Source organism: Nomascus leucogenys, chromosome 19, assembly GCF_006542625.1.
Source record: "Nomascus leucogenys isolate Asia chromosome 19, Asia_NLE_v1, whole genome shotgun sequence".
Taxonomy (NCBI): Eukaryota; Metazoa; Chordata; class Mammalia; order Primates; family Hylobatidae; genus Nomascus; species Nomascus leucogenys.
The window spans coordinates 69,875,770-69,897,766 of record NC_044399.1 but is presented as its reverse complement, the minus strand read 5'-3'; the positions used below and the strand labels follow the sequence as shown (position 1 = coordinate 69,897,766).

Below are 21,997 nucleotides of genomic sequence, written 5' to 3'. Positions count from 1 at the left end.
CAGGGGCTACTGATGGAACTTCCCAGAGATTCAGTAACCTCTGTGAACAGTAGCTCTTCCTTCAGCATCCAGCCTTGCCCCAAGAGTGGCTTAGAATTTTGGCCTGAAAGGGCAGGAGCCACTAGAGATAGCCCACTGGTGGCTCTGTCACCAGCTGGCCCTTCCCCATGGTGCTGCTGGATATTGTCTTAAGGAATGAGGGGGAGGGGCTGAAGACTAGATGTGAGAACTTTTGTAAACTCAGGCCATAGTAGAGGGCATTGTAATCCAACTTGGTATCCATGCCAGGGAGGAGGAGACTAAGACTGGAGGAGCCGCTGACTATTTCCTTGAGCTTTCTGACTTCTTGTCTCTATAGCCTACTGTGAAATATGAGACTCAGCCACGGTTTATCACAGCAACTGGAGGCACCCTGCACATGTATCAGCTGGAAGGGCTGAACTGGCTACGCTTCTCCTGGGCCCAGGGCACTGACACCATTCTAGCTGATGAGATGGGGCTGGGCAAGACCATACAAACCATTGTCTTCCTCTACTCACTCTACAAGGAGGTACTGGATTCTAGGACCTTGAAGGGGACCGCCTGGACTGGGGAAGTGGGGAGGGGGAAGATGGAGGGGTGTAGCTGGCAGAGGACTGGGGTATACAGCCTCTAGCCTAGACTTATGCTGTCCCCATTCTTGACTCCCAGGGCCACACAAAAGGTCCCTTCCTGGTGAGTGCCCCACTTTCTACCATCATTAACTGGGAGCGGGAGTTCCAGATGTGGGCACCCAAATTCTATGTGGTGACATACACGGGTGACAAGGACAGCCGGGCCATCATTCGTGAGAATGAATTCTCCTTTGAGGACAACGCCATCAAAGGGGGCAAGAAAGCTTTTAAGATGAAGGTAAGCCCCTCTACCTCATATCCTCTGAGACCCTCAAACCTGTCACTTCTTTTTCTCAGCCAGGAATTCAGTTTCTGTATTCCCCTCCTCACCTTTCTCCTCTTCCTCCACCTGTCCTCGTGTCTCTGCACTACCATCCTAGAGATGTGGCAGGTACTCCCAGGGGCATACATGGATCTGTCGGTATTGGAAATGTGGGCAGAGGTTTAGGGGCCATGGTCTGTAATCCCTGCTTGGAGAACAGAGTAATGGCTCCTGTTGGGAGCCACAGTCAGGACAAGGTGTCTGGTTCTGGAGGTGTAGGTGCATGGTTGTCAGGTGGCAGCTGAATGGGCAATAATTATGTTGGCAGAGGGAGGCACAGGTGAAGTTCCATGTTCTCCTGACATCATATGAGCTGATCACCATTGATCAGGCAGCACTTGGTTCCATCCGCTGGGCCTGTCTTGTGGTAGATGAGGCCCATCGACTCAAGAACAACCAGTCCAAGGTGAGTGAGGTTTCCAGACCTAAAAAACTTGAAGTTGTGGACTTCCCACTTGCCCTGGTCCTAAAAAACAACAAAAGTTCTGGGGATTTTCTGTAGTCTGGGAGGACGACCAGGTTGGATGAGGGAGAGGGCCAGAGTTTGGGGCCTCTGATCCTGAGTGAAATGGGGCAGGGAAAGGCTGATGCTGTGGGTTGGTCACTTGTCACTAATAAGCCCATTCTCCTGCCTTGCCTTGCCCCGTCTTTTAGTTTTTCAGGGTTCTCAATGGTTACAAGATAGATCATAAGTTGCTGCTGACAGGAACCCCATTGCAGAATAATCTGGAGGAGCTCTTCCATCTCCTGAACTTCCTCACCCCAGAGAGATTTAAGTAAGTGGTTCCCTAAGGGTAGCTGGCAGAGATGAGAGGTGGAGCAGATAAAATGAGCTGGTAGAGGATTAATCTGAGGTGGTAAGCCTGAGATCAGGGGCAAGGAACTTGCCAACCTGTTAATTTTCTTCTCTTCTGGCTCTTAGCAACTTGGAGGGCTTCCTGGAGGAGTTTGCTGACATATCCAAAGAGGACCAGATCAAGAAACTGCATGATTTGCTGGGGCCACACATGCTACGGAGACTCAAGGCAGATGTCTTTAAGAACATGCCAGCCAAGACAGAGCTCATCGTTCGGGTGGAGCTAAGCCCCATGCAGAAGTAAGATGCAAGAGGAGCTGCCTGGAGTAGAGCTTGGGGATTGATGGGAGCGTTCCAAGTGCAATATCATAATTGCTTCCTTTATTTATGCTTCTTTTACACCCCTTTCCTCGCCTTTAGGAAATACTACAAATACATCCTGACTCGAAATTTTGAGGCCTTGAATTCACGAGGTGGCGGGAACCAGGTGTCGCTGCTTAATATCATGATGGATCTTAAGAAGTGCTGCAACCATCCATACCTTTTTCCCGTGGCTGCTATGGTAGATAAACAGAGCAGGGAGCTGATCGAACGCCCATTCTCAGAAAACATGGGTGGGGAGTAGTGGGGAGGTGGGTATTGAGCCACAGGGGTGGAGCTGGGTGGAAGGCCAGGGACTGGGTCTCTGAGAACAGTAGGAATTGGGAACATGTGGAAGCTGGATCCGGGCATCTGGCCTTCTAGGCATGGTAAGAACATGGGGGCATGTTTCCAACTGACCCCCTCCTCCTCCTCTCTCCTCCCTTTTCAGGAGTCCCCCAAACTCCCCAGTGGGGCTTATGAGGGTGGGGCACTTATTAAGTCGTCTGGGAAGCTCATGCTGCTCCAGAAGATGCTGCGAAAGCTGAAGGAGCAAGGACACCGAGTGCTTATCTTCTCGCAGGTGACCTGTGCCCTTAGCTGTCTTTACATCTGCTTCCTCTTCCCTCTCCTCATTCTCCAGACTTTAATTTCTTACTGTCTTCCTGTGGCTGCTCTGGTGTGACAAATGAGGAGATTCCTCCTGTAAGAGTTTTTTTTTTTTTTTTGAGACAGAGTTTCGCTCTTATTGCCCAGGCTGGAGTGCAATGGCGCGATCTCAGCTCACTGCAGCCTCCGCCTCCTGGGTTCAAGTGGTTCTCCTGCCTCAGCCTCCTGAGTAGCTGGGATTACAGGTGCCCACCTCCACAATCGGCTAATTTTTTGTATTTTTAGTAGAGATGGGGTTTCACCATGTTGGTCAGGATGGTCTCAATCTCCTGACCTCAGGTGATCTGCCCACCTCAGTCTCCCAAAGTGCTGGGATTACTGTACAGCAAGTTCATTCTTGGCCTCTGATGCCTGTTCTTAAGGTTGCTGGAAGTTGAGGTCCAGCTCTAGTTCCTTTTCAGCTGCATGGGGCAAGGGTGAGGGTGAGCCATCTGCCTTCTTAGGGACTGGTATTATTTCTTCATCTTATTGGCAGGTGAGGGTGAAGGGCACAGACCCTTTGGAAATGTGATGAAAGCTCTGGGTCTACTCTCCAGAAAACTGTACATACAATGACACAATTTTGTACGGATTTTCAGGGGGTTCCTGGATTTCCCTGAAACCTTTTCATGGGTCTCAGAGAACCTCTGCCTTAGGAGAAACAATCTTAAATCAAGAGAGTGTGACGAGAGGGCCAGACGTGGTGGCTCACACCTGTAATCCCAGCACTTTGGGAGGCCGAGGCAGGAAGATCACTTGAGGTCAGGAGTTTCAAGACCAGCCTGGCCAACATGGTGAAACCCCGTCTCTACTTAAAATACAAAAATTAGCTGGGCGTGGTGGCACACACCTATAGTCCCAGCTACTAGGGAGGCTGAGGCAGTAGGATCACTCGAACCCAGGAGTGGAGGTTGCAGTGAGCCAAGATGGCACCACTGCACTCCAGCTTGGGCAACAGAATGAGACTCCATCTCAAAAAAAATAAAAATAAATAAAAATAAGAAAAGAGAGTGTGACAAGAATGTGGAATAATGAGGAGCTTAAGACAGGGCAGGGGTTCAGGTGTAAGTATTAGGGTTGAGTTTGTGTAAAGGAGTAGTTAGAATAAGCAAGCCATCCCACCACCTCATTATTCCAGACTCCATCCTTTTCTCTTGCTCTAGATGACCAAAATGTTAGACTTGCTTGAGGACTTCTTAGACTATGAAGGCTACAAGTATGAGCGCATCGATGGTGGTATCACGGGTGCCCTGAGGCAGGAGGCCATCGATCGGTTTAATGGTGAGGGAGATACACTGGTCCCTGGTGGGTGTGGGAGGCCTGAGAAACCTGTGATAGGTCCCTGGGATGGGAGGGGGACTGGCTTGGGGGACATTGGAAACTTAGGCTTTGAGTTGGGGGCATGGTTGTTTGTCGTCAGAGAACGTCTAGGAGCAGGTGGACAGAACTACCGGGTACAAGAAAAACCTGATCCAACTCTCACCTCCTAGCTCCTGGGGCCCAACAATTCTGCTTCCTCCTGTCCACCCGAGCTGGGGGCCTGGGCATCAATCTGGCCACTGCCGACACTGTCATCATCTTTGATTCGGACTGGAACCCCCATAATGACATCCAGGTGGGAACTCACATCCTGGAGCCCCTGCACCATTTAGCAAGGAGATGTGGGTTCATGGAGGAGGGTGTCATGTTCCGGGGTCAGAAATAAATCTCTTCTGGGAGGAGAGAAGGCCCTTCTGCAGCAGCCTTCTTTCCTGAGCATGTGGGCAGCTTCTCCCCGGCCACTCCCCTGACCCACCCGCCATTTTCTTTTGCCCCCGCAGGCCTTTAGCCGGGCTCATCGGATTGGCCAGGCCAACAAAGTGATGATTTACCGGTTTGTGACTCGCGCGTCAGTGGAAGAGCGAATCACACAAGTGGCCAAGAGAAAGATGATGCTGACACACCTGGTTGTGCGGCCTGGGCTGGGCTCCAAGGCAGGCTCCATGTCCAAGCAGGAGCTTGACGACATTCTCAAATTTGGCACGGAAGAGCTGTTCAAGGATGAAAACGAGGGTGAGAACCTTTTCTGCAGCTCTATGAAAGCAGGCCCCTGCTCTCTCAGGAGTACTTATCAGCCCCCTGGGGAGAGAAAAAGAACTCTTCTCTGCAGCCTCTGAAGGAAGGAGAGCCTTCTTTTAGTAGGCCTTGGAGGAAGGTTGGCCTCTTTCTTTGCCTGTAGGGTTAAAACAAACAAAACAAAAACCTTTCAATATTGGCTCCCAGGGAGAGAGCCTTCTCTAGGGCTCCTGTGAAAAAGACGCAGAGTAGAAGCTTTCCCATCAGCCTTTCTAAACTTTGGAACCCAAAGTTCCCTTTTGTTTTCCCTCTTACCAGGGGAGAACAAGGAGGAGGACAGCAGTGTGATTCATTATGACAATGAGGCCATCGCTCGGCTGTTGGACCGGAACCAGGATGCAACTGAGGACACTGACGTGCAGAACATGAATGAGTATCTCAGCTCCTTCAAGGTGGCACAGTACGTCGTGCGGGAAGAAGACAAGGTGAGAGGCTTTGGGGGCCAGACATTATCTATCCCAGGCCATCTCCAAAAGGCAGTATCCTTTACTAGGCCTTGAAGTAGGAGGGTCCATCCCCCTTAAAACAGTAGTGGACTTCAAACAACTTCTTCGTCTAATAGGTGAGACTGGACTTCAGAGAGAAACGTAGGCACAGACAGTACTGGTAAACACAGAAGGGTACCTTCTGAGACAGTGCAGGAGAAACACTGTCAGAGGGATTAGAGGAGAGATTTAGAAAACATGAGGAGAGCACATTGCAGGTAAGAGATGGCATGGAACATGCACAATGTCCAGAAAATGTATGCACAGTCATGAAGCTCCAGGAGTGGGGAGACCGGATTGGGCTGACGCAGCAGAGTAGGGATTTCCTTGCAGTGGAAGGATTAGCAAAGAAGGAGACCCCCAGTGTTCATTCATTCTGCTGCCCTTAGATTGAGGAAATTGAGCGAGAGATCATCAAGCAGGAGGAGAATGTGGACCCTGACTACTGGGAGAAGCTGCTGAGGCATCACTATGAGCAACAGCAAGAAGACCTAGCCCGGAATCTAGGCAAGGGCAAGCGGGTTCGCAAGCAAGTTAACTACAATGATGCTGCTCAGGAAGACCAAGGTGAGGGCTGCCCCAGCTGCAGGCAGTAAAAGGTGGGGAAGTGATGATGAGGAGGGACTTGAAGGCTGGGGCTATTTAGAGGGAAAGAGAGAAGCCTAGAAGTCAGAGCCTTCCCCTGCTAAAAGGGAAAGACATAAGGTAGAGTCATTAGGAACTACCCAGAGGCCAGGTGGGTTTGCAGGAGATTTAAACTCTTTGGTGGTTGCACAGGCATCCTATGGACACCCAGGGCCATTGCTTAGAGTAGGTTTGGCAGGAGAAGCAGAGGGGCCCAGAGACTGAAGGTGGGCGGTGAATGGAGATGGTGTAGGATATGTGGCTCCCAAGTCAGACTTTGGGCAGTGATCTGGTGTTCCCAGAAGGACCAAGGCCAGAATAAAGGTAGACAAGTCTCGGCAGGGAGGAATCCACCTAGAAAGGGCCTCAGCATGGGCATATCCCAAGAGCCCTCCCTGACCACTGGGCCCTTTCCACCCCCACAGACAACCAGTCAGAGTACTCGGTGGGTTCAGAGGAGGAGGATGAAGACTTCGATGAACGTCCTGAAGGTGGCATCTGTGTTCCTGACTCTACCTCACCTCTTCCCATTTTATTTTCCAGTTTGCTTTAAGCCCACTGTTTTTATACAAGTAAAAAAATCTTTGTGTGTATGTGGAAAAACTCGATTGCAGATGAGCAGAAAGGAAGAAATATTCATAGTCTCTCCGCTAGTAAACTTTGGTGTGTGTGACCACATAGGCTAGATCCAGAAAGGCCGTATCATTTTCCATTCCCACTGGTAATCTGGGCCTTTGTCAGATATCAGCTGTTAATTTTAAAATATGACTGGTTCTTTTAGACTTAGTGGGTTAGTAGTTCTGAAGTGCTTGGGAGAGAATTGGGAGCACCTCAAACATGACAGGAATATTCCTGTCTTCCATATCTTGTGGGAATGGGGTGCTAAGGAGGACCGAGGCTTAGAGGAGGTGGTGGATCAGCTAACTGATGTCATCCCCACCTTCAGGGCGTAGACAGTCAAAGAGGCAGCTCCGGAATGAGAAAGATAAGCCACTGCCTCCACTGCTGGCCCGAGTCGGGGGCAACATTGAGGTGAGAGCTGGGCCCAGTGTTCCTGAGTTCTCCAAGGAGGGCATGAGGGCAGGGGGTTGGAAATTGGGGCCTGGATCACTGAGGGTAGAAAGGACAAGACCTAAGAACCCTGGACATTTGTCGCCATTGCCTCCTTGCTCCCACCCTCAGGTGCTGGGCTTCAACACCCGTCAGCGGAAGGCTTTCCTCAATGCTGTGATGCGCTGGGGGATGCCACCACAGGATGCCTTCACCACGCAGTGGCTGGTGCGGGACCTGAGAGGCAAGACTGAGAAGGAGTTTAAGTGAGTGTGGGTGATACAGGGCTGAGTTGGACACAAGGGGAAGAGCTTTGGGTGTTCCTTTCTTCCTTGGGGCCGCCATATGATGTGACCTTACTCAACTGATTATCACCCTCCCTGCCATACAATACTTCCTGGCTCGATTTCCTGGGGGGTGGTCTCAGCCCACTCCACCTCCCCTCAGCCGAGCCTAGAGTAGAGGGGCCAGGCATCCTTCCCAGGGGAGAGGCATTGAAGCAAGGAGCCTCTCCTGGGCTGTCCTAGCCTCACATTTACTTGGCCACAATAACCTGGCAGGAGGAGCTGGTGGAAAGGATGAAGAGCTGACTGATGGGGCCCAGGAATTAAGTACCAAGGCCAAGGGGAAAGACCAGGGGTGGGGTGCAGGGGGACAGTTAGGACTTGGAAGGCTGGTAATGGTGAGAGTGAGAGGCCCAGGGGAGGAGCCCTGGAGCACCTGGGGATTTGGGGGTTTGGGGGTCCTCAGTCATCCTTGCGCCTCCCTCATTGCCCTGTACCCCTTCTGTGGCTCCCCAAACCCTCCTCCCACTCCCATGCTCCTTAGGGCCTATGTGTCTTTGTTCATGCGCCATCTGTGTGAGCCTGGGGCAGACGGCTCTGAAACCTTTGCCGATGGGGTCCCTCGGGAGGGACTGAGTCGCCAGCAGGTGTTGACCCGCATTGGAGTCATGTCTCTCGTCAAAAAGAAGGTATCAGTCTTCGTGTCACCCAAAGAATCAAGCTGGCTGCCTAGTCTCTGTCCTTCCTCTGCCTCCGTCCCTGAGTTGTAAGCTTGCACTGGTGTGAGATGGAGGAGACTGGAGCTTCCTGTCTCTAAGTGCCTGGAGCTGACACCTATCCCTCCCACCCTGCCACCCCAGGTGCAGGAGTTTGAGCACATCAATGGGCGTTGGTCAATGCCGGAACTGATGCCTGACCCCAGCGCCGACTCTAAGCGCTCCTCCAGAGCCTCCTCTCCTACCAAAACATCTCCCACCACTCCTGAGGCTTCTGCTACCAACAGTCCCTGCACCTCTAAACCTGGTAATCAGAAGTCAGGATGGTGGGAGAGACAGAAAAGCCAGGAGTCAGGGCGGGAGAACCTCTGTCTTTATCACTGTGCCTTCCCCTGCAGCTACTCCAGCTCCAAGTGAGAAAGGAGAAGGCATAAGGACACCTCTTGAGAAGGAGGAAGCTGAAAACCAGGAGGAAAAGCCAGAGAAGAACAGCAGAATTGGGGAGAAGATAGAGACAGAGGTGTGTGGCTCCCTGGATTCCCCTGCGGAGCGGGAGGGGGAGGGGGCTCGGAGGCCAGGTACCTGGGAGCCCTCTGGCTCATCCTGACCCCATTGTCCTCTTCCAGGCTGATGCCCCGAGCCCAGCCCTATCACTTGGGGAGCGGCTGGAGCCAAGGAAGATTCCTCTAGAGGATGAGGTGCCAGGGGTGCCTGGAGAGATGGAGCCTGAACCTGGGTACCGTGGGGACAGAGAGAAGTCAGGTGGGTGCATGGCCTTAGGAGTGATGGGGGATTAGAACTTGGGATTTCCCTCTTCTGGGGTCAGGGGATGAGGGTAACATCCTCCCTTCCTATCCCCTACCCCCTCCCACAGCCACAGAGTCGACGCCAGGAGAAAGGGGGGAGGAGAAGCCGTTGGATGGACAGGAACACAGGGAGAGGCCGGAGGGGGAAACAGGGGATTTGGGCAAGAGAGGTAATGGGTGGAAGGACCGGACACCTGGGTCCCTGAGGGCATCAGGGGAGGTGGAGTGTGGGGAACCGAATGCTTGGGTCCTGGGCGGGTAGCTGTTTGAAAGGCCAGTACAGTACAGTACAGTACAGATAGTAGTCTTGGGACCTGGGAGGAGGGTGTCCTGAGGTGTGAGCTTTGCCCTGTCTGTCCTAGCAGAAGATGTAAAAGGTGACCGGGAGCTTCGACCAGGGCCTCGAGATGAGCCACGGTCCAATGGGCGACGAGAGGAAAAGACAGAGAAGCCCCGGTTCATGTTCAATATCGCAGATGGTGGCTTCACAGGTTGGGGAGACTCTCGCTGCTTTCTACTCCTCAAGGGGATCTGCTCATCCTCATGGGGTTTCTCGTTTTGCCTGAGGCTTCCTGCTACCTTTAATTCCAAGTAACTTCCAATGAAGTATGTTGCATGCTGACTCCGATCCTTGCTCTAAATCTTTCTTAAGTATCCCTCTTAACTCCAAAGCTGGCTCTAATCCCACCTTTATTCTTAATTGTAACTTGAACCTGGTTAGAACTGATTTGTTCCAAACCTAACCTTTACCCATTCCTCTTCAGGAGCCCTTAGTTCCCTTTCATTATTCAGTTTCTCCATCTCTACCTGTCTGTTGGACTGAGTGCAGTCTGCAAAACCCTGTTGCCTCTTCTGTCTGCTGCCTTCTTTGCAGAGCTTCACACACTGTGGCAGAATGAGGAACGGGCAGCTATTTCCTCGGGGAAACTCAATGAGATCTGGCACAGAAGACATGACTACTGGCTTCTGGCTGGGATTGTCCTGTATCCTTTGATACACTTGCAATAAGATTCTCTCAAGCTGGCAAAAAAAAAAAAAAAAAAAAAAAAAAAAAATGAGGATTTCACACCCAGGGACAGGGCTAGTGCCACACTTTGGGGAGTCAAGCCAAAAGGAAGAAGTGTTCAAAGCCAAGCCTATTCCTGTTAAATTCCTTGATGGTTCCCTTTCCTTCTTTGGTAGCCATGGCTATGCACGGTGGCAGGACATCCAGAATGATGCTCAATTTGCCATTATCAACGAGCCATTTAAAACTGAAGCCAATAAGGGGAACTTTCTGGAGATGAAAAATAAGTTCCTGGCCCGGAGGTTCAAGGTGGGAATGAGGACGGAAAGGAACAGGTTATAGACGGGCTTGGGTCAGAAGTGAGACCAGATCTAGTTGGAACCTAGGGAAGGTTAACACCTTCAGGGCTGAGGTGATGCTTGGGGCCAAGACCAAAGTGTAACCTTGTACTTGGGAGTGTGGTCTGGGTCAGGGTTGATGCTAGGTTCGCAGTCGGTTTGGAACTAGGAGTGCTCTGGGCCAGCAGTGAGGGCAGGGTGGGTCTCCTGCTATGTCTGCCCGCCCCCCACCCCCACCTGCCCCCTTACCCACTGCTGGCAGAGCCCTACCTTCACCTCCCAACTCTGCCCTCAGCTCCTGGAGCAGGCGCTGGTGATTGAGGAGCAGCTGCGGCGGGCGGCCTACCTGAACCTGTCGCAGGAGCCGGCGCACCCCGCCATGGCCCTCCACGCCCGCTTCGCCGAGGCCGAGTGCCTGGCCGAGAGCCACCAGCACCTCTCCAAGGAGTCGCTGGCGGGGAACAAGCCGGCCAACGCCGTCCTGCACAAGGGTAAGGGCCGCGGCGGCCCCGCGCGGGGGAGGGCCCACAACGCTGCGTAAGTCTTCACCCCGCACCCCTCAAAATCTTCCCACCCCTCTGACCCCTGTACCCGCTGAACCACCCCCCTCTGACCTCTAACCCCACCCCTACCGACCTGGCACCCCCTTGGATTTTAGCCTCTAGGACTTGTGCAAGCCAACCCTCATCCATGTCTGATAGCATTCACATCCGTGCCCAGTAGAGGGACCTGCCCCAGCCTCTATGTCCCCTCCACACAGTGGGGCCTCTTCACTGGCAGTGGAACTGCATGCCTGCCATACTGCTAACATCACCCAGTTAGGGGCCTTGGACTGTGAGTGCACCATACAGATCCCTGGCTGTGATCAAACAAATCACGTTCCCTCACATCTGTTTCACCCCATGAGGCAGAAACTACCACCCATCCGACCCTCTGACCCTACCCCATGAAACTTCCCTTTGACCTTCGACCTTTCCTCCTACCCCCTCACCTTGCCAATGATAGAGATTATATCCCAAAGCCCTCTAACCATCTAATCCTGCCTGATGTAGTCACTGACTCCTGGCCCCTTTGATCCCTGTTCTAATTCCTTGAATCTGTAATACTGACCTTCTAACCTCCCTCTCCCCTTTACATATTAAAACCTTGATTCCTTAAAGCTTTGACACTTACCACCTCCCATGCCTCCTGACTATTTCCTCCCCATCATCCCCAACCCCAAACCTTGCTCTTCCAGTATGAGATGTTCTGACAACTCCCCGCCCCCATGTCTTCCAATGTCCCCCCATCTTCCTTTCCTCCATGCTCCCTTTTTCTTTCTTCTTTCTCTCCATCTGTCTTCTGTGGTAATCTGGTCTCTCTGTCTCTTTTCCTGACACTTTTTCTTTTCCCCTGAGTTGCTTCTGTTTTCTGTCCACTTCTTTTACTTTCTTGATCTCTGGTTCTTTGACATCTGTGTTCTCCTCTCTTGCTCTTTTTCTGCCTGTATCTGTCCATCTGATGCCTCTCTTTTCCTGGCTCCATCTCTCTATTTCCCTGTCTTTCTCTTGCCCTTCTTTCTCTGTGGCCCGGGCCCCAGTTCTGAACCAGCTGGAGGAGTTGCTGAGCGACATGAAGGCGGACGTGACCCGCCTGCCAGCCACGCTGTCCCGAATACCCCCCATCGCAGCCCGCCTTCAGATGTCCGAGCGCAGCATCCTCAGCCGGCTGGCCAGCAAGGGCACGGAGCCTCACCCCACACCGGTAACCCTCTTTCCCCCTAGCTCCACTTTTCCCTGTTTGTGTTCCTCCTGCACATATACAAACACTTCCATCAGAATCCTATACAATATGGAAAAACAACTCGCTAGAACACAGTCATCATCCTTGAGTGAGTCTCCCTGCCTGTGTATCCTACCCTTAGTAGTTGTGGAGTGTGACTCCTCATGTCTCCCCTACAGCTTCTTTCCTCTCACAGACTATGAACTAACTCCAACTTCTGCTTACTCTCTGTTCCAGGCCTTCCCCCCGGGTCCCTACGCTACACCTCCGGGGTACGGGGCGGCCTTCAGCGCCGCACCCGCAGGGGCCCTGGCCGCCGCAGGCGCCAATTACAGCCAGATGCCTGCAGGGTCCTTCATCACAGGTCAGCTGGTGTTTTCCCGCCCCTGCTGCTCACACTCCTCCTTTGCCAAACTTGATTTCTGCTCAGCTGCCCTTTAACTACTCTAGTCCACCTCATTTCCTCGGTGGTATCCGGTGTTTTATGGGATAGAGTTGTTCTAGGCTGTCCCCCCACCTATCCCTTTCTTAACCCCTCTTGAATCCCCTTTATCAAAAACCAGAGTTTTAGCAGATCTGTGGCTTGGTGTCTTCTACCCGAGCCACCTCCCTCCAGGTTCCTTCAAGGGAAAGTGAATACGAAACCCGAGGGGGTAGAGTGGGAACATGTGTTCAATCATGTAGCACAAAGTGGAATCTCAGGGAAAGGAGTTTGCCCTGGTCTTCCCTCCCTTACCTGGGGCAAACGGGAAATGGCAGGAGGTGACCTGGAAGTGAGAATTCACCATTGTCATGAAGTGACGTTTGGGAGTGATGTGGGGATTGATCTTTCCTTACCCCTTTCCCAAACAGCCGCCACCAACGGCCCTCCAGTGCTGGTGAAGAAGGAGAAGGAAATGGTGGGGGCATTGGTGTCAGATGGGCTGGATCGGAAGGAGCCCCGAGCCGGGGAGGTGATCTGTATAGACGACTGACTGGATCCCAGGCCTGCCCTTCACCCAGGCCCCGTCCACGAGGCCGACCCCCAGCTCAAGCACTGGGGCCTGCTGCCAGCCCTCCACCTTCCCCACCCCTTGGGCCATCACTGGGCTAGGAACCCCTTTGCCCCTCTCTGCAGCTCCTCTCTTCAAGAAGGGCCCTTTGTCTTTCTCCACTCCCGCACACCTTTCCCACCAAGCCTTGAAGACTATGCTGGTGAGAAGAGGTCTGGGTGGGAGATGGCTGGCAGGGTCTTCCAAGTACCTTCCTCCCCCACTGCCAAGTATACACAACTTCCCAGTAAATGGTTGTGGGAAGGAAAGAGGCGGAGCCTCCCCAGCTGTTTCCCTGCAGAATCAGCTCCATCTCATGCAGAAGTGGAGAATCAGCCTTGCCTGGCCTTTAGGAACTTTTGTGGGGAAGAGAGCTTTGAAGAGAGGAGGGGGACTTTTAGAGAGGGATGAAAATTAGCCCTGGGAGGGAGGAAGGGACGAGGAGGGGTGGCTGCATGTTACCGTCCCCTACCTCTCCCCACGTGGAGGGTGGAGCAGTTATGAGGGAGGAAGTCAATTGCTGTTCAGCCTCAGAATAAAGGCGCCGTTCACTGGCTCAGTTACCTCCTGTGTACCGGCATCTTGTGTTGGGAATGTTCCCCCTTCCCTAGGGACCAAGGACCACCCCTACAAAAAGAGTAATGGTTGGGTGATACTCCCTCAAGCCAAAGAGGAGCTCCCCAACCTGTTCTAGGGACCCAGGTAACCTAGAAGGGTGGGAGAGAATACAATGGGCCAGATGTGGAGGAAGCCCAGCTCTGGGGCTCAGGTTCCTGGAAGACTTCTACTACCCTCCCTCCTCAAGGCCTGGATACAGACTAAATTTGTGTAAGTCAGGCAGGGGATCTAGTCAGGGTCTTGGGAGCTATCTTGTCGTTGGGACCAGAGCAAAATAGTGGAGGGCAGGCTAGGGAAATGTGGGCACATCCCCCCTCCCAGGAGGGGCCGGGGAGAGTGGCAGTTTGCATGGCGAACCCCCCACTTCCTCTTTGCTGCCCCTTCACTTTCTTGCTGCCCCTTTCCCAGTCTCTCTTCATACCCACTCCTGGTCTGTCCTGATCCCCTCTTCTGTATCAGGTTTATTGGTTGTACATATAAATTATACTTTCCTTTCTGTGTGCTCTGTTATTTTTTTATGGGGGGGAGTTTTTGGGGGGAGGGATAGGAAAGGTTTTTGCTTTCTGCCTTTTCTTTTTAAAAAAATCTTACGACTTTTTCCTTTTCCTCATTTTTATCTCTTGGATTATTCACTAAAACTGAGGTTCTTCCAGCCCCAACTATGTCATGGGCTCTGTAGAGAAGGAGGGTGAGCAACAGATACCTACGTGGCCTCAGGTTGACTTCAGAGAGAGTGGGACTTACTGGACAGAAATGTAGTGGGAGGAGCGCCTAGCAAGATTCAAAACTGCCTTCCAGCCATCCTTTTGATCCTCCTTTCCACCTTCAAGTTGTTTAGTTCCCCTAAGAGTCAGTAGAGGTCACTACAGCTCCACAGGTTCAGTTCCAGTATGAAGCAAAGGCACACTTTTTTTTTTTTTTTTTTTTTTTTTTTAAGGCGTTGAGGGTCAGATCTGTCTAGCTTACCAAAGATTTGAACTACTAGGCACTTCCTTGATGTTTATTGTTCACTAAACAGAACCTCTCAGAGATTGAGAGAGGCCAGATGCTTAGTTCACAAAGCTATTATATTAAAAAATAAGAGATAAAGCCAACAAATATTTATTGAGTACATACTATACAGTAACACTGCTGTTGGCCCTGGAGATAAAACAGTCACAGGTCAGCTCTTGCTCCCATGGGGCTTACACTCCATTGGGGACACCCACAAAGCATGAAAATAAAAGCAGTAAAAATAAAACAGGGCATTATGTTACAGAGGGGTGGAGGAAAAGGCTCTACTACGTTGAAGGCAGAAAAAGGCCTCCCAAAAGAGGGAGCATTTAAGCTGAGATGTAAGGACAGGAAAATGCCAAAATAGGGTTACAAAAATTGAGGTTTATACCCCATAAGTGTATAATTATGATTTGTCAATCAAAAATATATTTTAAAAAGATTGGAGACCTCTAAAAAATTGAGGTTAATACTTAATAAGTTCACATTTTTAACTAAGAGAAAAATGTAACATAGTAGGTTAGGATTTCTTTAGCTATAGAATGTTACTTTAGAACTTTGGGGCCGGGCGCAGTGGCTCACGCCTGTAATCCCAGCACTTTGGGAGGCCGAGGTGGGTGGATCACGAGGTCAGTAGATCAAGATCATCCTGGCTAAACGGTGAAACGTTGTCTCTACTAAAAATACAAAAAAATTAGCCAGGCGTGGTGGCGGGTGCCTGTAGTCCCAGCTACTTGGGAGGCTGAGGCAGGAGAATGGCGTGAACCCAGGAGGCAGAGCTTGCAGTGAGCCGAGATCACGCCACTGCACTCCAGTCTGGGTGACAGAGCAAGACTCCATCTCAAAACTAAAGAGTGTAGGATCTAGACCAATGGTACTTAAATTTTCACATGCACACAAATCACCTGGGATTGTTAAAATGCCAGAGTCTGGCCCGGCACGGTGGCTCACTCCTATAATCCCAGCACTTTGGGAGGCCCAGGTGGGCGTATCACCTGAGGTCAGGAGTTTGAGACCAGCCTGACCAACATGGCGAAACCCCATCTCTACTAAAAATACAAAAATTAGCCAGGTGTGGTGGCAGGCGCCTGTAGTCCCAGCTACTCCGGAAGGTGAGGCAGGAGAATCGCTTGAACCTGGGAGGCGGAGGCTGCAGTAAGCTGAGATCACGCCACTGCACGCCAGCCTGGGCGACAGAGTGAGACTCTGTCTCAAAACAAAAACAAAAAAACAACCTTGCCAAAGTCTGATTCAGGAAGTCTGGAGTGGGATCCTGGAGTGAGACTGTGCACTTCTGTTGACAGTATACCAACACTGCTAGTCCTTGACTATGACTATGTGGTCATAAGATACTTACAGGATTCTAAAATAGAATACATGGCATATATACAATAGGTGATGTTCCATTATGGGACACAAATTTTAAAGACACAAAATTGTATAAGTGTCTTTTCAGTAGCGCCAGTGTGTTCCCCTGTGACTGTAAAGATAACACAGATAATAGCAAAAGTTTGAAATATGATGCCTTTCAAATGGCTCTCCCTTCCTACTTTGATAGGCTCTAATTAGGTGCCTCACATAAATGCCCTTTGGAATTTCTGATACCTGCCCTAGCAGGTTGAAGGGAGATTCTGAAATGAAGCAAGGCTCCTAATCATAGTCACAGGCAGGGAGCCATCTCAATTTTTGGAACACAGAACTGGGAGTGGGGAGACAGCAGGCATACCAGCACCCTTACATGCCAGAGAAGTGAGATTAACATGACGCGAAAATTAGCCTCTTCTCTCCCGTTCCATCTTAAAAAAAAAAAAAAAAAAAAAAAATTCAAACCATTGACAAAGAATTGCTAAAATGGGACCTGTTGCTCCCACACACCAGAGCCACCCTGGACAAAAGCCAAAGTCCCAGCTAAGAAAACAGTCTGTCTTCTTCCCACGGTAACGTAGGCTTTGTTTATATCATCCCTTGGCCACTCCATCCTGAAAATGTAAGACTGGCACAGTCAGTAGATGGGGGCGAGTTCGTCTAGGAGCCTCCCCAACTCAGCATCAACACCTCCCAGGGCGTTCCCTCCTGCCTTTGGCTCATCTCTCTCATCACATGCCAATCCTGGGATCTGAGAGAGAGTAGTCTTGACACCAGCCCCCGCGAGGCTGCAGCTCCCACCTTCCTTCGGCTGTAGCTTCCGAGTTCCTCGGTTACAACGTGCAACGGGTCAGGTGGGCAATGTCCTTGATCTCCGGACAGTAGAGCACTGCGGGAAAAAAGAAGGGTTAGTGGCAGCAGGAGCAAGCCAACGAACCCCGGTATTCCTCGGCGCTCTCTCCCCTGCATCCTCCCTGGGCAGCCCCTCACCGTTGCTAGGCAGCGGACGCCGCCAGCGCCGCGCAGGCGCCAGGACCCTGTCCCAGAGCCGCCGGAGCGCGCGCCACCCAGCGCTCCTAGGCCCCGCCCCCTTCTCGCTCTCCCCTTCCTCCTCTGCCTCTCCGTCAGCGTCGCTTCTTTCCTTGGCCGGGTTCCCAGCCTCATCTCGTTCGCACTTGGCCCGCGCTTTTTCCTCCAATCGCGACCACAAGTCCGAGTCAAGAGCCATCTCCGTGACGCCGCCGCGCGGGAGCTGCGAGGGCGCGCGGCAGAAGGGGCACGTGACCACGCGGCGCAGGCGCACCACGCGCGCGGCCGCCCCGCCGCCGTCCCCGCGCGCCGCCAGCTCGCGGAGGCAGGCGGTGCAGAGCGTGTGGCCGCAGCGGGCGCGCGCCGTTCCGGACAGGCGGCGGGGCGCGCGGCCCCCGAGGTTGAAAGGACGGTAGCAGATGTTGCAGTCCAGCTCGCCCCGCTCCAGAAGAGAGGGCACCCTCACCAAGAGCTGCATCGTGTCCGCCGCGGACTCGAGGGCGTCGCTAACGCGGCCGGCTCCGTGAACAGAACGAGCAGACTCTTCTGGGGCCCGGGTCGGGTCCTGGGGCCGGCGCCGCGGCTTCTTTCCTCTTTAAATAGGGGAATAAGTGAGGCCCCACCCTTCGAAGCGTCACGCCTTGATCGGGCCGCTCCCTGTGGCGGCACGTGTGGGGGCGGTGGAGGCTTGAGGCCGGGAATGACAGCGATGATGGAGTCGGGGAGGCGGCCCAGGCCGTGCCAGGACCGGAGCCCTAGGAGCCAAAGCACCCATTCCTCCCTACTCCCGGGGGAGCGGGGTAGGGCTTTCCTTCTTCCCCCAACGCAACGCCAGCGCTCCTTAATTCTACCATGTGCAAATCCCCGGGTCCCTCCCAGCGCCTGAGCCCTCAGTCATTGGCACAAGTCTCTAAAGCCCCCTCGGCCTATTCAGTTGCTCGCAGTAAGTTTCACAGTCCCACCCAAACAGTTTCCAAACACTGCCCATTCTGCCCAACCTTTAGTGGTCCCTGGGCCTTTGAATCGATTTTGCCCTCAATTCTCATTATAGATGACCTCTCTGTGTTGTTTGTAAGGCTGGCTTCCTAAACTTCATTCTCCCCAAACTACTTAACTCTCAGCTGATATCTCAGCCTAAGGAGGGACCTAGATTCCAGGACCATGGCTTTAGGAATGCTGGGAATCCTTTCCTTCCGGAGGCCTGGACACCCACACATCGTGATGGTCCCAGCAAAGCTCCCCAGCATAAGTTCTGACTCAGGGGTCTGACTTCTCCCACTGGTAAACAGGACATGGTACTCACAACCCACATTCCCCTCATGGTGCCACACCCACACACAGCTGCCTCCTCACCCTCCTCTCCTGGACCTGTAGCCCAGGTTCTGTTGTGGAGGGTGATAACACAGTCTAGAGCCAGCTGGCTTGAGTTCAGATCCTAGCTTCCACCTCTTACTAGTTGTGACACTTTGAGCAAGTTACTTAATTTCTTTGGGCCTTGGTTTCCTAGTTTTAAAAATAATAATAATGAGGACTGAACGAACTTAATATGTGTAAGGTGCTTCAAATGGTGTCCAGTACACAGTAAAACACCAGGTAAGTACTATATTAGCTACTACTCTTATCCTGTGCCCCCAGCCTATACTGAATTCACCTTAACTTCTGAGTACTCAACATTTTCTTCCTCTCTTTTTTGAGACAGAATCTCGCTCTGTCACCCAGGCTGGAGTGCAGTGGCACCATCTCGGCTCACTGCAAGCTCCGCCTCCCGGGTTCATGCCATTCTCCTGCCTCAGCCTCCCAAGTAGCTGGGACTACAGGCACCCACCACCACGCCCAATTAATTTTTTGTATTTTTAGTAGAGACGGGGTTTCACTGTGTTAGCCAGGATGGTCTCCATCTCCTGACCTGGTGATCCGCCTTCCTCGGCCTCCCAAAGTGCTGGGATTTACAGGCGTGAGCCACCACGCCCGGCCAGTACCCAACATTTTCAGCTCGCATCCCTCTTGACCAACATGTGCAAGATGAGCTTCTCCACACCCATGGCATTTACCAGCTATCACAGGCAATGCAGAGCTGGTTTTTTAACCTAAATTGTTAAAACCTAGAAGGTAATCTCTTTTGAGGAAGTATACCATTATTTTTAAGCAAACATTTCAGAGCTTTTGAATGGTACTCTCTGTGATCATGAGAGAAGCTGTCTACTTATTACAGTGATGCTGTCACAATTCAAAACTTCTTGGTCTTAAAAAGGGACTGGTAAGGCCGGGCATGGTGGCTCTTGCCTGTAATCCCAGCATTTTGGGAGGCCAAGGTGGGTGGATCACTTGAGGTCAGGAGTTCAAGACCAGCCTGGCCAAATGGTGAAACCCCATCTCTACTAAAAATACAAAAATTAGCTGGGGGTGGTGGCTCACACCTGTAGTCCCAGATATTCGGGAGGCTGAGGCATGAGAATTGCTTGAACCTGGGAGGTGGAGGTTGCAGTGAGCTGAGATCACGCCACCGCATTCCAGCCTGGGCGACAGTGAGACTCAGTCTGGAAAAAAAAAAAAAAGGGAGGGGGGACTGGTGGGTATCTATTGTTAATAAATACATGATGGGCCGAGTGCGGTGGCTCACGCCTGTAATCCCAGCACTTTGGGAGGCCGAGACAGGCAGATTGCCTGAGCTTAGGAGTTCACAACCAGCCTGGGCAACACAGGGAAACCCTGTCTCTACTAAAATACAAAAGATTAGCCGGGCCTGGTGGCGTGCACCTGTAGTCCCAGCTACTCAGGAGGCTGAGGTGGGAGAATCGCTTGAACTCAGGAGGCAAAGGTTGCAGTGAACTGAGATCATGCCAGTGTACTCCAGCCTGGGCGACAGGGTGAGACTCTATCTCAAAAAAAAAACAAAAACCTTTTAATGTGGTGGTAGATTAATGGTGGCCCCACATTCCTTTGCAATGTGACTTCGCTGCATCTCACATCAAGAATTGGGGTCTCTTTCTCTATCCCTTGAATCTGGGCTGGTCTTGTAACTAGCTTTGACCAATAGATGTGGCAGAAGTGATGTGTGAGTTCTGGAACCTTGTCCTTCAGAGGCCATGTAGCTTCTGCCTTTGTCCCCTTGGAACAATCCCTGAGACCACCATGTGAGGATGAGGTCACACGGAGGAGCGCCAGCCAACAACCAGACATGCTGGTGAGGCCATTTTGCATTTTCCTGCTCAGCTGACCTGCCATTTGAGTGCAGCCACGTGAGTGAGCCTAGGTGAAAACAGCAAAGGAACTCCCAGCCAGCCCACAGAATCATGAAAAAGAAGTTTTTAAAAGTTATTTCTACTGAGTGTGGTGGCTCACACCTGTAATCCTAGCACTTTGGGAGGCCAAGATGGAAGGATAACTTGAGCTTGGGAATTTGAGATCAGCCTGGGAATTGTGGTGAGACCCCGTCATTACAAAAAAAAAAAAAAAAAAAAGAAGAGAAAAAAGCCAGGCTCAGTGGTGCACATTGTCCCAGCTACTCAGTAGGCTGAGGTGGAAGGATCACTTGAGCCTCAGGACTTTGAAGCTGCACTGAGCCGTGATCATGTCAGTGCACTCCAGCCTGGGTGACAGAGCAAGACCCCCGCCTCTTAAAAATAAACAAAAAGTGGCTGGGCGCGGTGGCTCATGCCTGTAATCCCAGCACTTTGGGAGGCCGAGGCGGGCAGATCACGAGATCAGAAGATCAAGACCCTCCTGGACAACAAGGTGAAATCCCGTCTCTACTAAAAATACAAAAATTAGCTGGGCGTGGTGGCACATATCTGTAATCCCAGCTACTGGGGAGGCTGAGGCAGGAGAATCGCTTGAACTAGGGAGTCGGAGGTTGCAGTAGGCCAAGATCGCGCCACTACACTCTAGTCTGGCAACAGAGCGAGACTCCATCTCTAAATAAATAAATAAATAAATAAATAAATAGTGGCTGGGTGTGGTGGCTCATGCCTGTAATCCCAGCACTTTGGGAGGCCGAGGCGGGTGGATCACCAGATCAGGAGTTCAAGACCAGCCTGGCCAAGATGGTGAAGCCCTGTCTCTACTAAAAATACAAAAAATTAGCTGGGCATGGTGGCACTGGCCTGTAGTTCCACCTACTCAGGAGGGTGAGGCAGGAGAATTGCTTCAACCCGGGAGGTGGAGGTTGCAATGAGCTGAGATCACACAACTGTACTTCAGCGTGAGTAACAGAGCGAGACTCCATCTCAAATAAAATAAAATAAAAATAAATAAAAAGTTATCTCAGGCTATTAACTTGGGTGGTGATTTGTTGTGTATCAATAGATAACTAATATAGAGGGCTTCCTACTGTTTTTTTCTCCAGTATGATAAATATAATATTTTTTGAGACAGGAGCTTGCTCTGGCCATCAGGTTGGAGTGCAGTGGCGCAATCTCAGCTCACTGCAACCTCTGCCTCCTGGGCTCAAGTGATTCTCCTGCCTCAGCCTTCCGAGTAGCTGGGACTACAGGTGGGTGTCACCATGCCCGGCTAATTTTTTTTTTTTTTTTTTTGTACTTTTCGTAGAGATAGGTTTTTCGCCATGTTGGCCAGGCTGGTCTCAAACTCCTGACCTCAAGTGATCCACCAGCCTCAGCCTCCCAAAGTACTGGGATTACAGGCGTGAGCCACCGCACCCAGCCATTACCTATGTCTCACTTTCTGTTCCGTTCCTCTCTAGACACTCTGGCTTTGGGTACTTTTGGCTTGTATGTTCTTTTCTGCCACACGCCGTAGCATATGCTCTTAACCCTCTTGCTTAACCCTTATCAACACCTATTCATCCTTCAGCTCTCAGCGTAACCTCGCCATGTCAGATAACCACTACAGACTCAGTAATACCGTGTGCTTTCCTCTGGACTTTGGACAAGAAGTTTCTATTTATTTGGTGGTTCTGTGATTGTCTCCTCAGCAAGATATGTGAAGGTTCTGAGTCTGGTTTTGTTCACCCTTGTATCCCTGTGCCACACCATAAT

At 51.7% G+C, this 21,997-nt stretch overlaps 2 protein-coding genes and 1 non-coding gene across 16 annotated transcripts in view; 2 read left to right on the top strand and 1 right to left on the bottom strand.

Moving 5' to 3' along the window:
• CHD3 (chromodomain helicase DNA binding protein 3) overlaps positions 1-14,109 on the top strand; it is a 54,548-nt gene extending 40,439 nt beyond the window's left edge. For 5 of the 14 annotated variants that reach the window (XM_030800277.1, XM_030800275.1, XM_030800282.1 and 2 more), the window contains 27 exons: positions 359-550; positions 691-891; positions 1,244-1,381; positions 1,630-1,751; positions 1,898-2,071; positions 2,192-2,333; positions 2,583-2,714; positions 3,943-4,060; positions 4,270-4,394; positions 4,600-4,831; positions 5,153-5,319; positions 5,769-5,946; positions 6,429-6,494; positions 6,950-7,035; positions 7,186-7,319; positions 7,882-8,026; positions 8,198-8,360; positions 8,452-8,573; positions 8,680-8,815; positions 8,928-9,029; positions 9,222-9,350; positions 9,734-9,842; positions 10,042-10,174; positions 10,499-10,740; positions 11,783-11,946; positions 12,202-12,328; positions 12,817-14,109. In XM_030800277.1, the coding sequence (XP_030656137.1) occupies positions 359-550; positions 691-891; positions 1,244-1,381; positions 1,630-1,751; positions 1,898-2,071; positions 2,192-2,333; positions 2,583-2,714; positions 3,943-4,060; positions 4,270-4,394; positions 4,600-4,831; positions 5,153-5,319; positions 5,769-5,946; positions 6,429-6,494; positions 6,950-7,035; positions 7,186-7,319; positions 7,882-8,026; positions 8,198-8,360; positions 8,452-8,573; positions 8,680-8,815; positions 8,928-9,029; positions 9,222-9,350; positions 9,734-9,842; positions 10,042-10,174; positions 10,499-10,740; positions 11,783-11,946; positions 12,202-12,328; positions 12,817-13,057 (4,020 nt within the window). In that variant the 3' untranslated portion in view covers positions 13,058-14,109. The remainder of the gene's footprint in view (positions 1-358; positions 551-690; positions 892-1,243; positions 1,382-1,629; positions 1,752-1,897; positions 2,072-2,191; positions 2,334-2,582; positions 2,715-3,942; positions 4,061-4,269; positions 4,395-4,599; positions 4,832-5,152; positions 5,320-5,768; positions 5,947-6,428; positions 6,495-6,949; positions 7,036-7,185; positions 7,320-7,881; positions 8,027-8,197; positions 8,361-8,451; positions 8,574-8,679; positions 8,816-8,927; positions 9,030-9,221; positions 9,351-9,733; positions 9,843-10,041; positions 10,175-10,498; positions 10,741-11,782; positions 11,947-12,201; positions 12,329-12,816) is intronic. The other 9 variants (XM_030800288.1, XM_030800279.1, XM_030800283.1 and 6 more) reach the window with 7 other exon arrangements.
• On the top strand, positions 7,452-7,590 carry LOC115831642. The gene has a single exon (XR_004027165.1).
• A 582-nt stretch (positions 14,110-14,691) lies between the features above and the next one.
• Positions 14,692-18,724, bottom strand: RNF227 (ring finger protein 227). Its single transcript, XM_003274637.4, has 2 exons — positions 16,962-18,724; positions 14,692-16,860 (listed from the first exon to the last, which is right to left on the bottom strand). The coding sequence occupies exons 1-2, from the start codon at positions 17,476-17,478 to the stop codon at positions 16,805-16,807; spliced, it is 573 nt and encodes a 190-aa protein (XP_003274685.2). The 5' UTR covers positions 17,479-18,724; the 3' UTR covers positions 14,692-16,804.
• Positions 18,725-21,997: the final 3,273 nt, after the last annotated feature.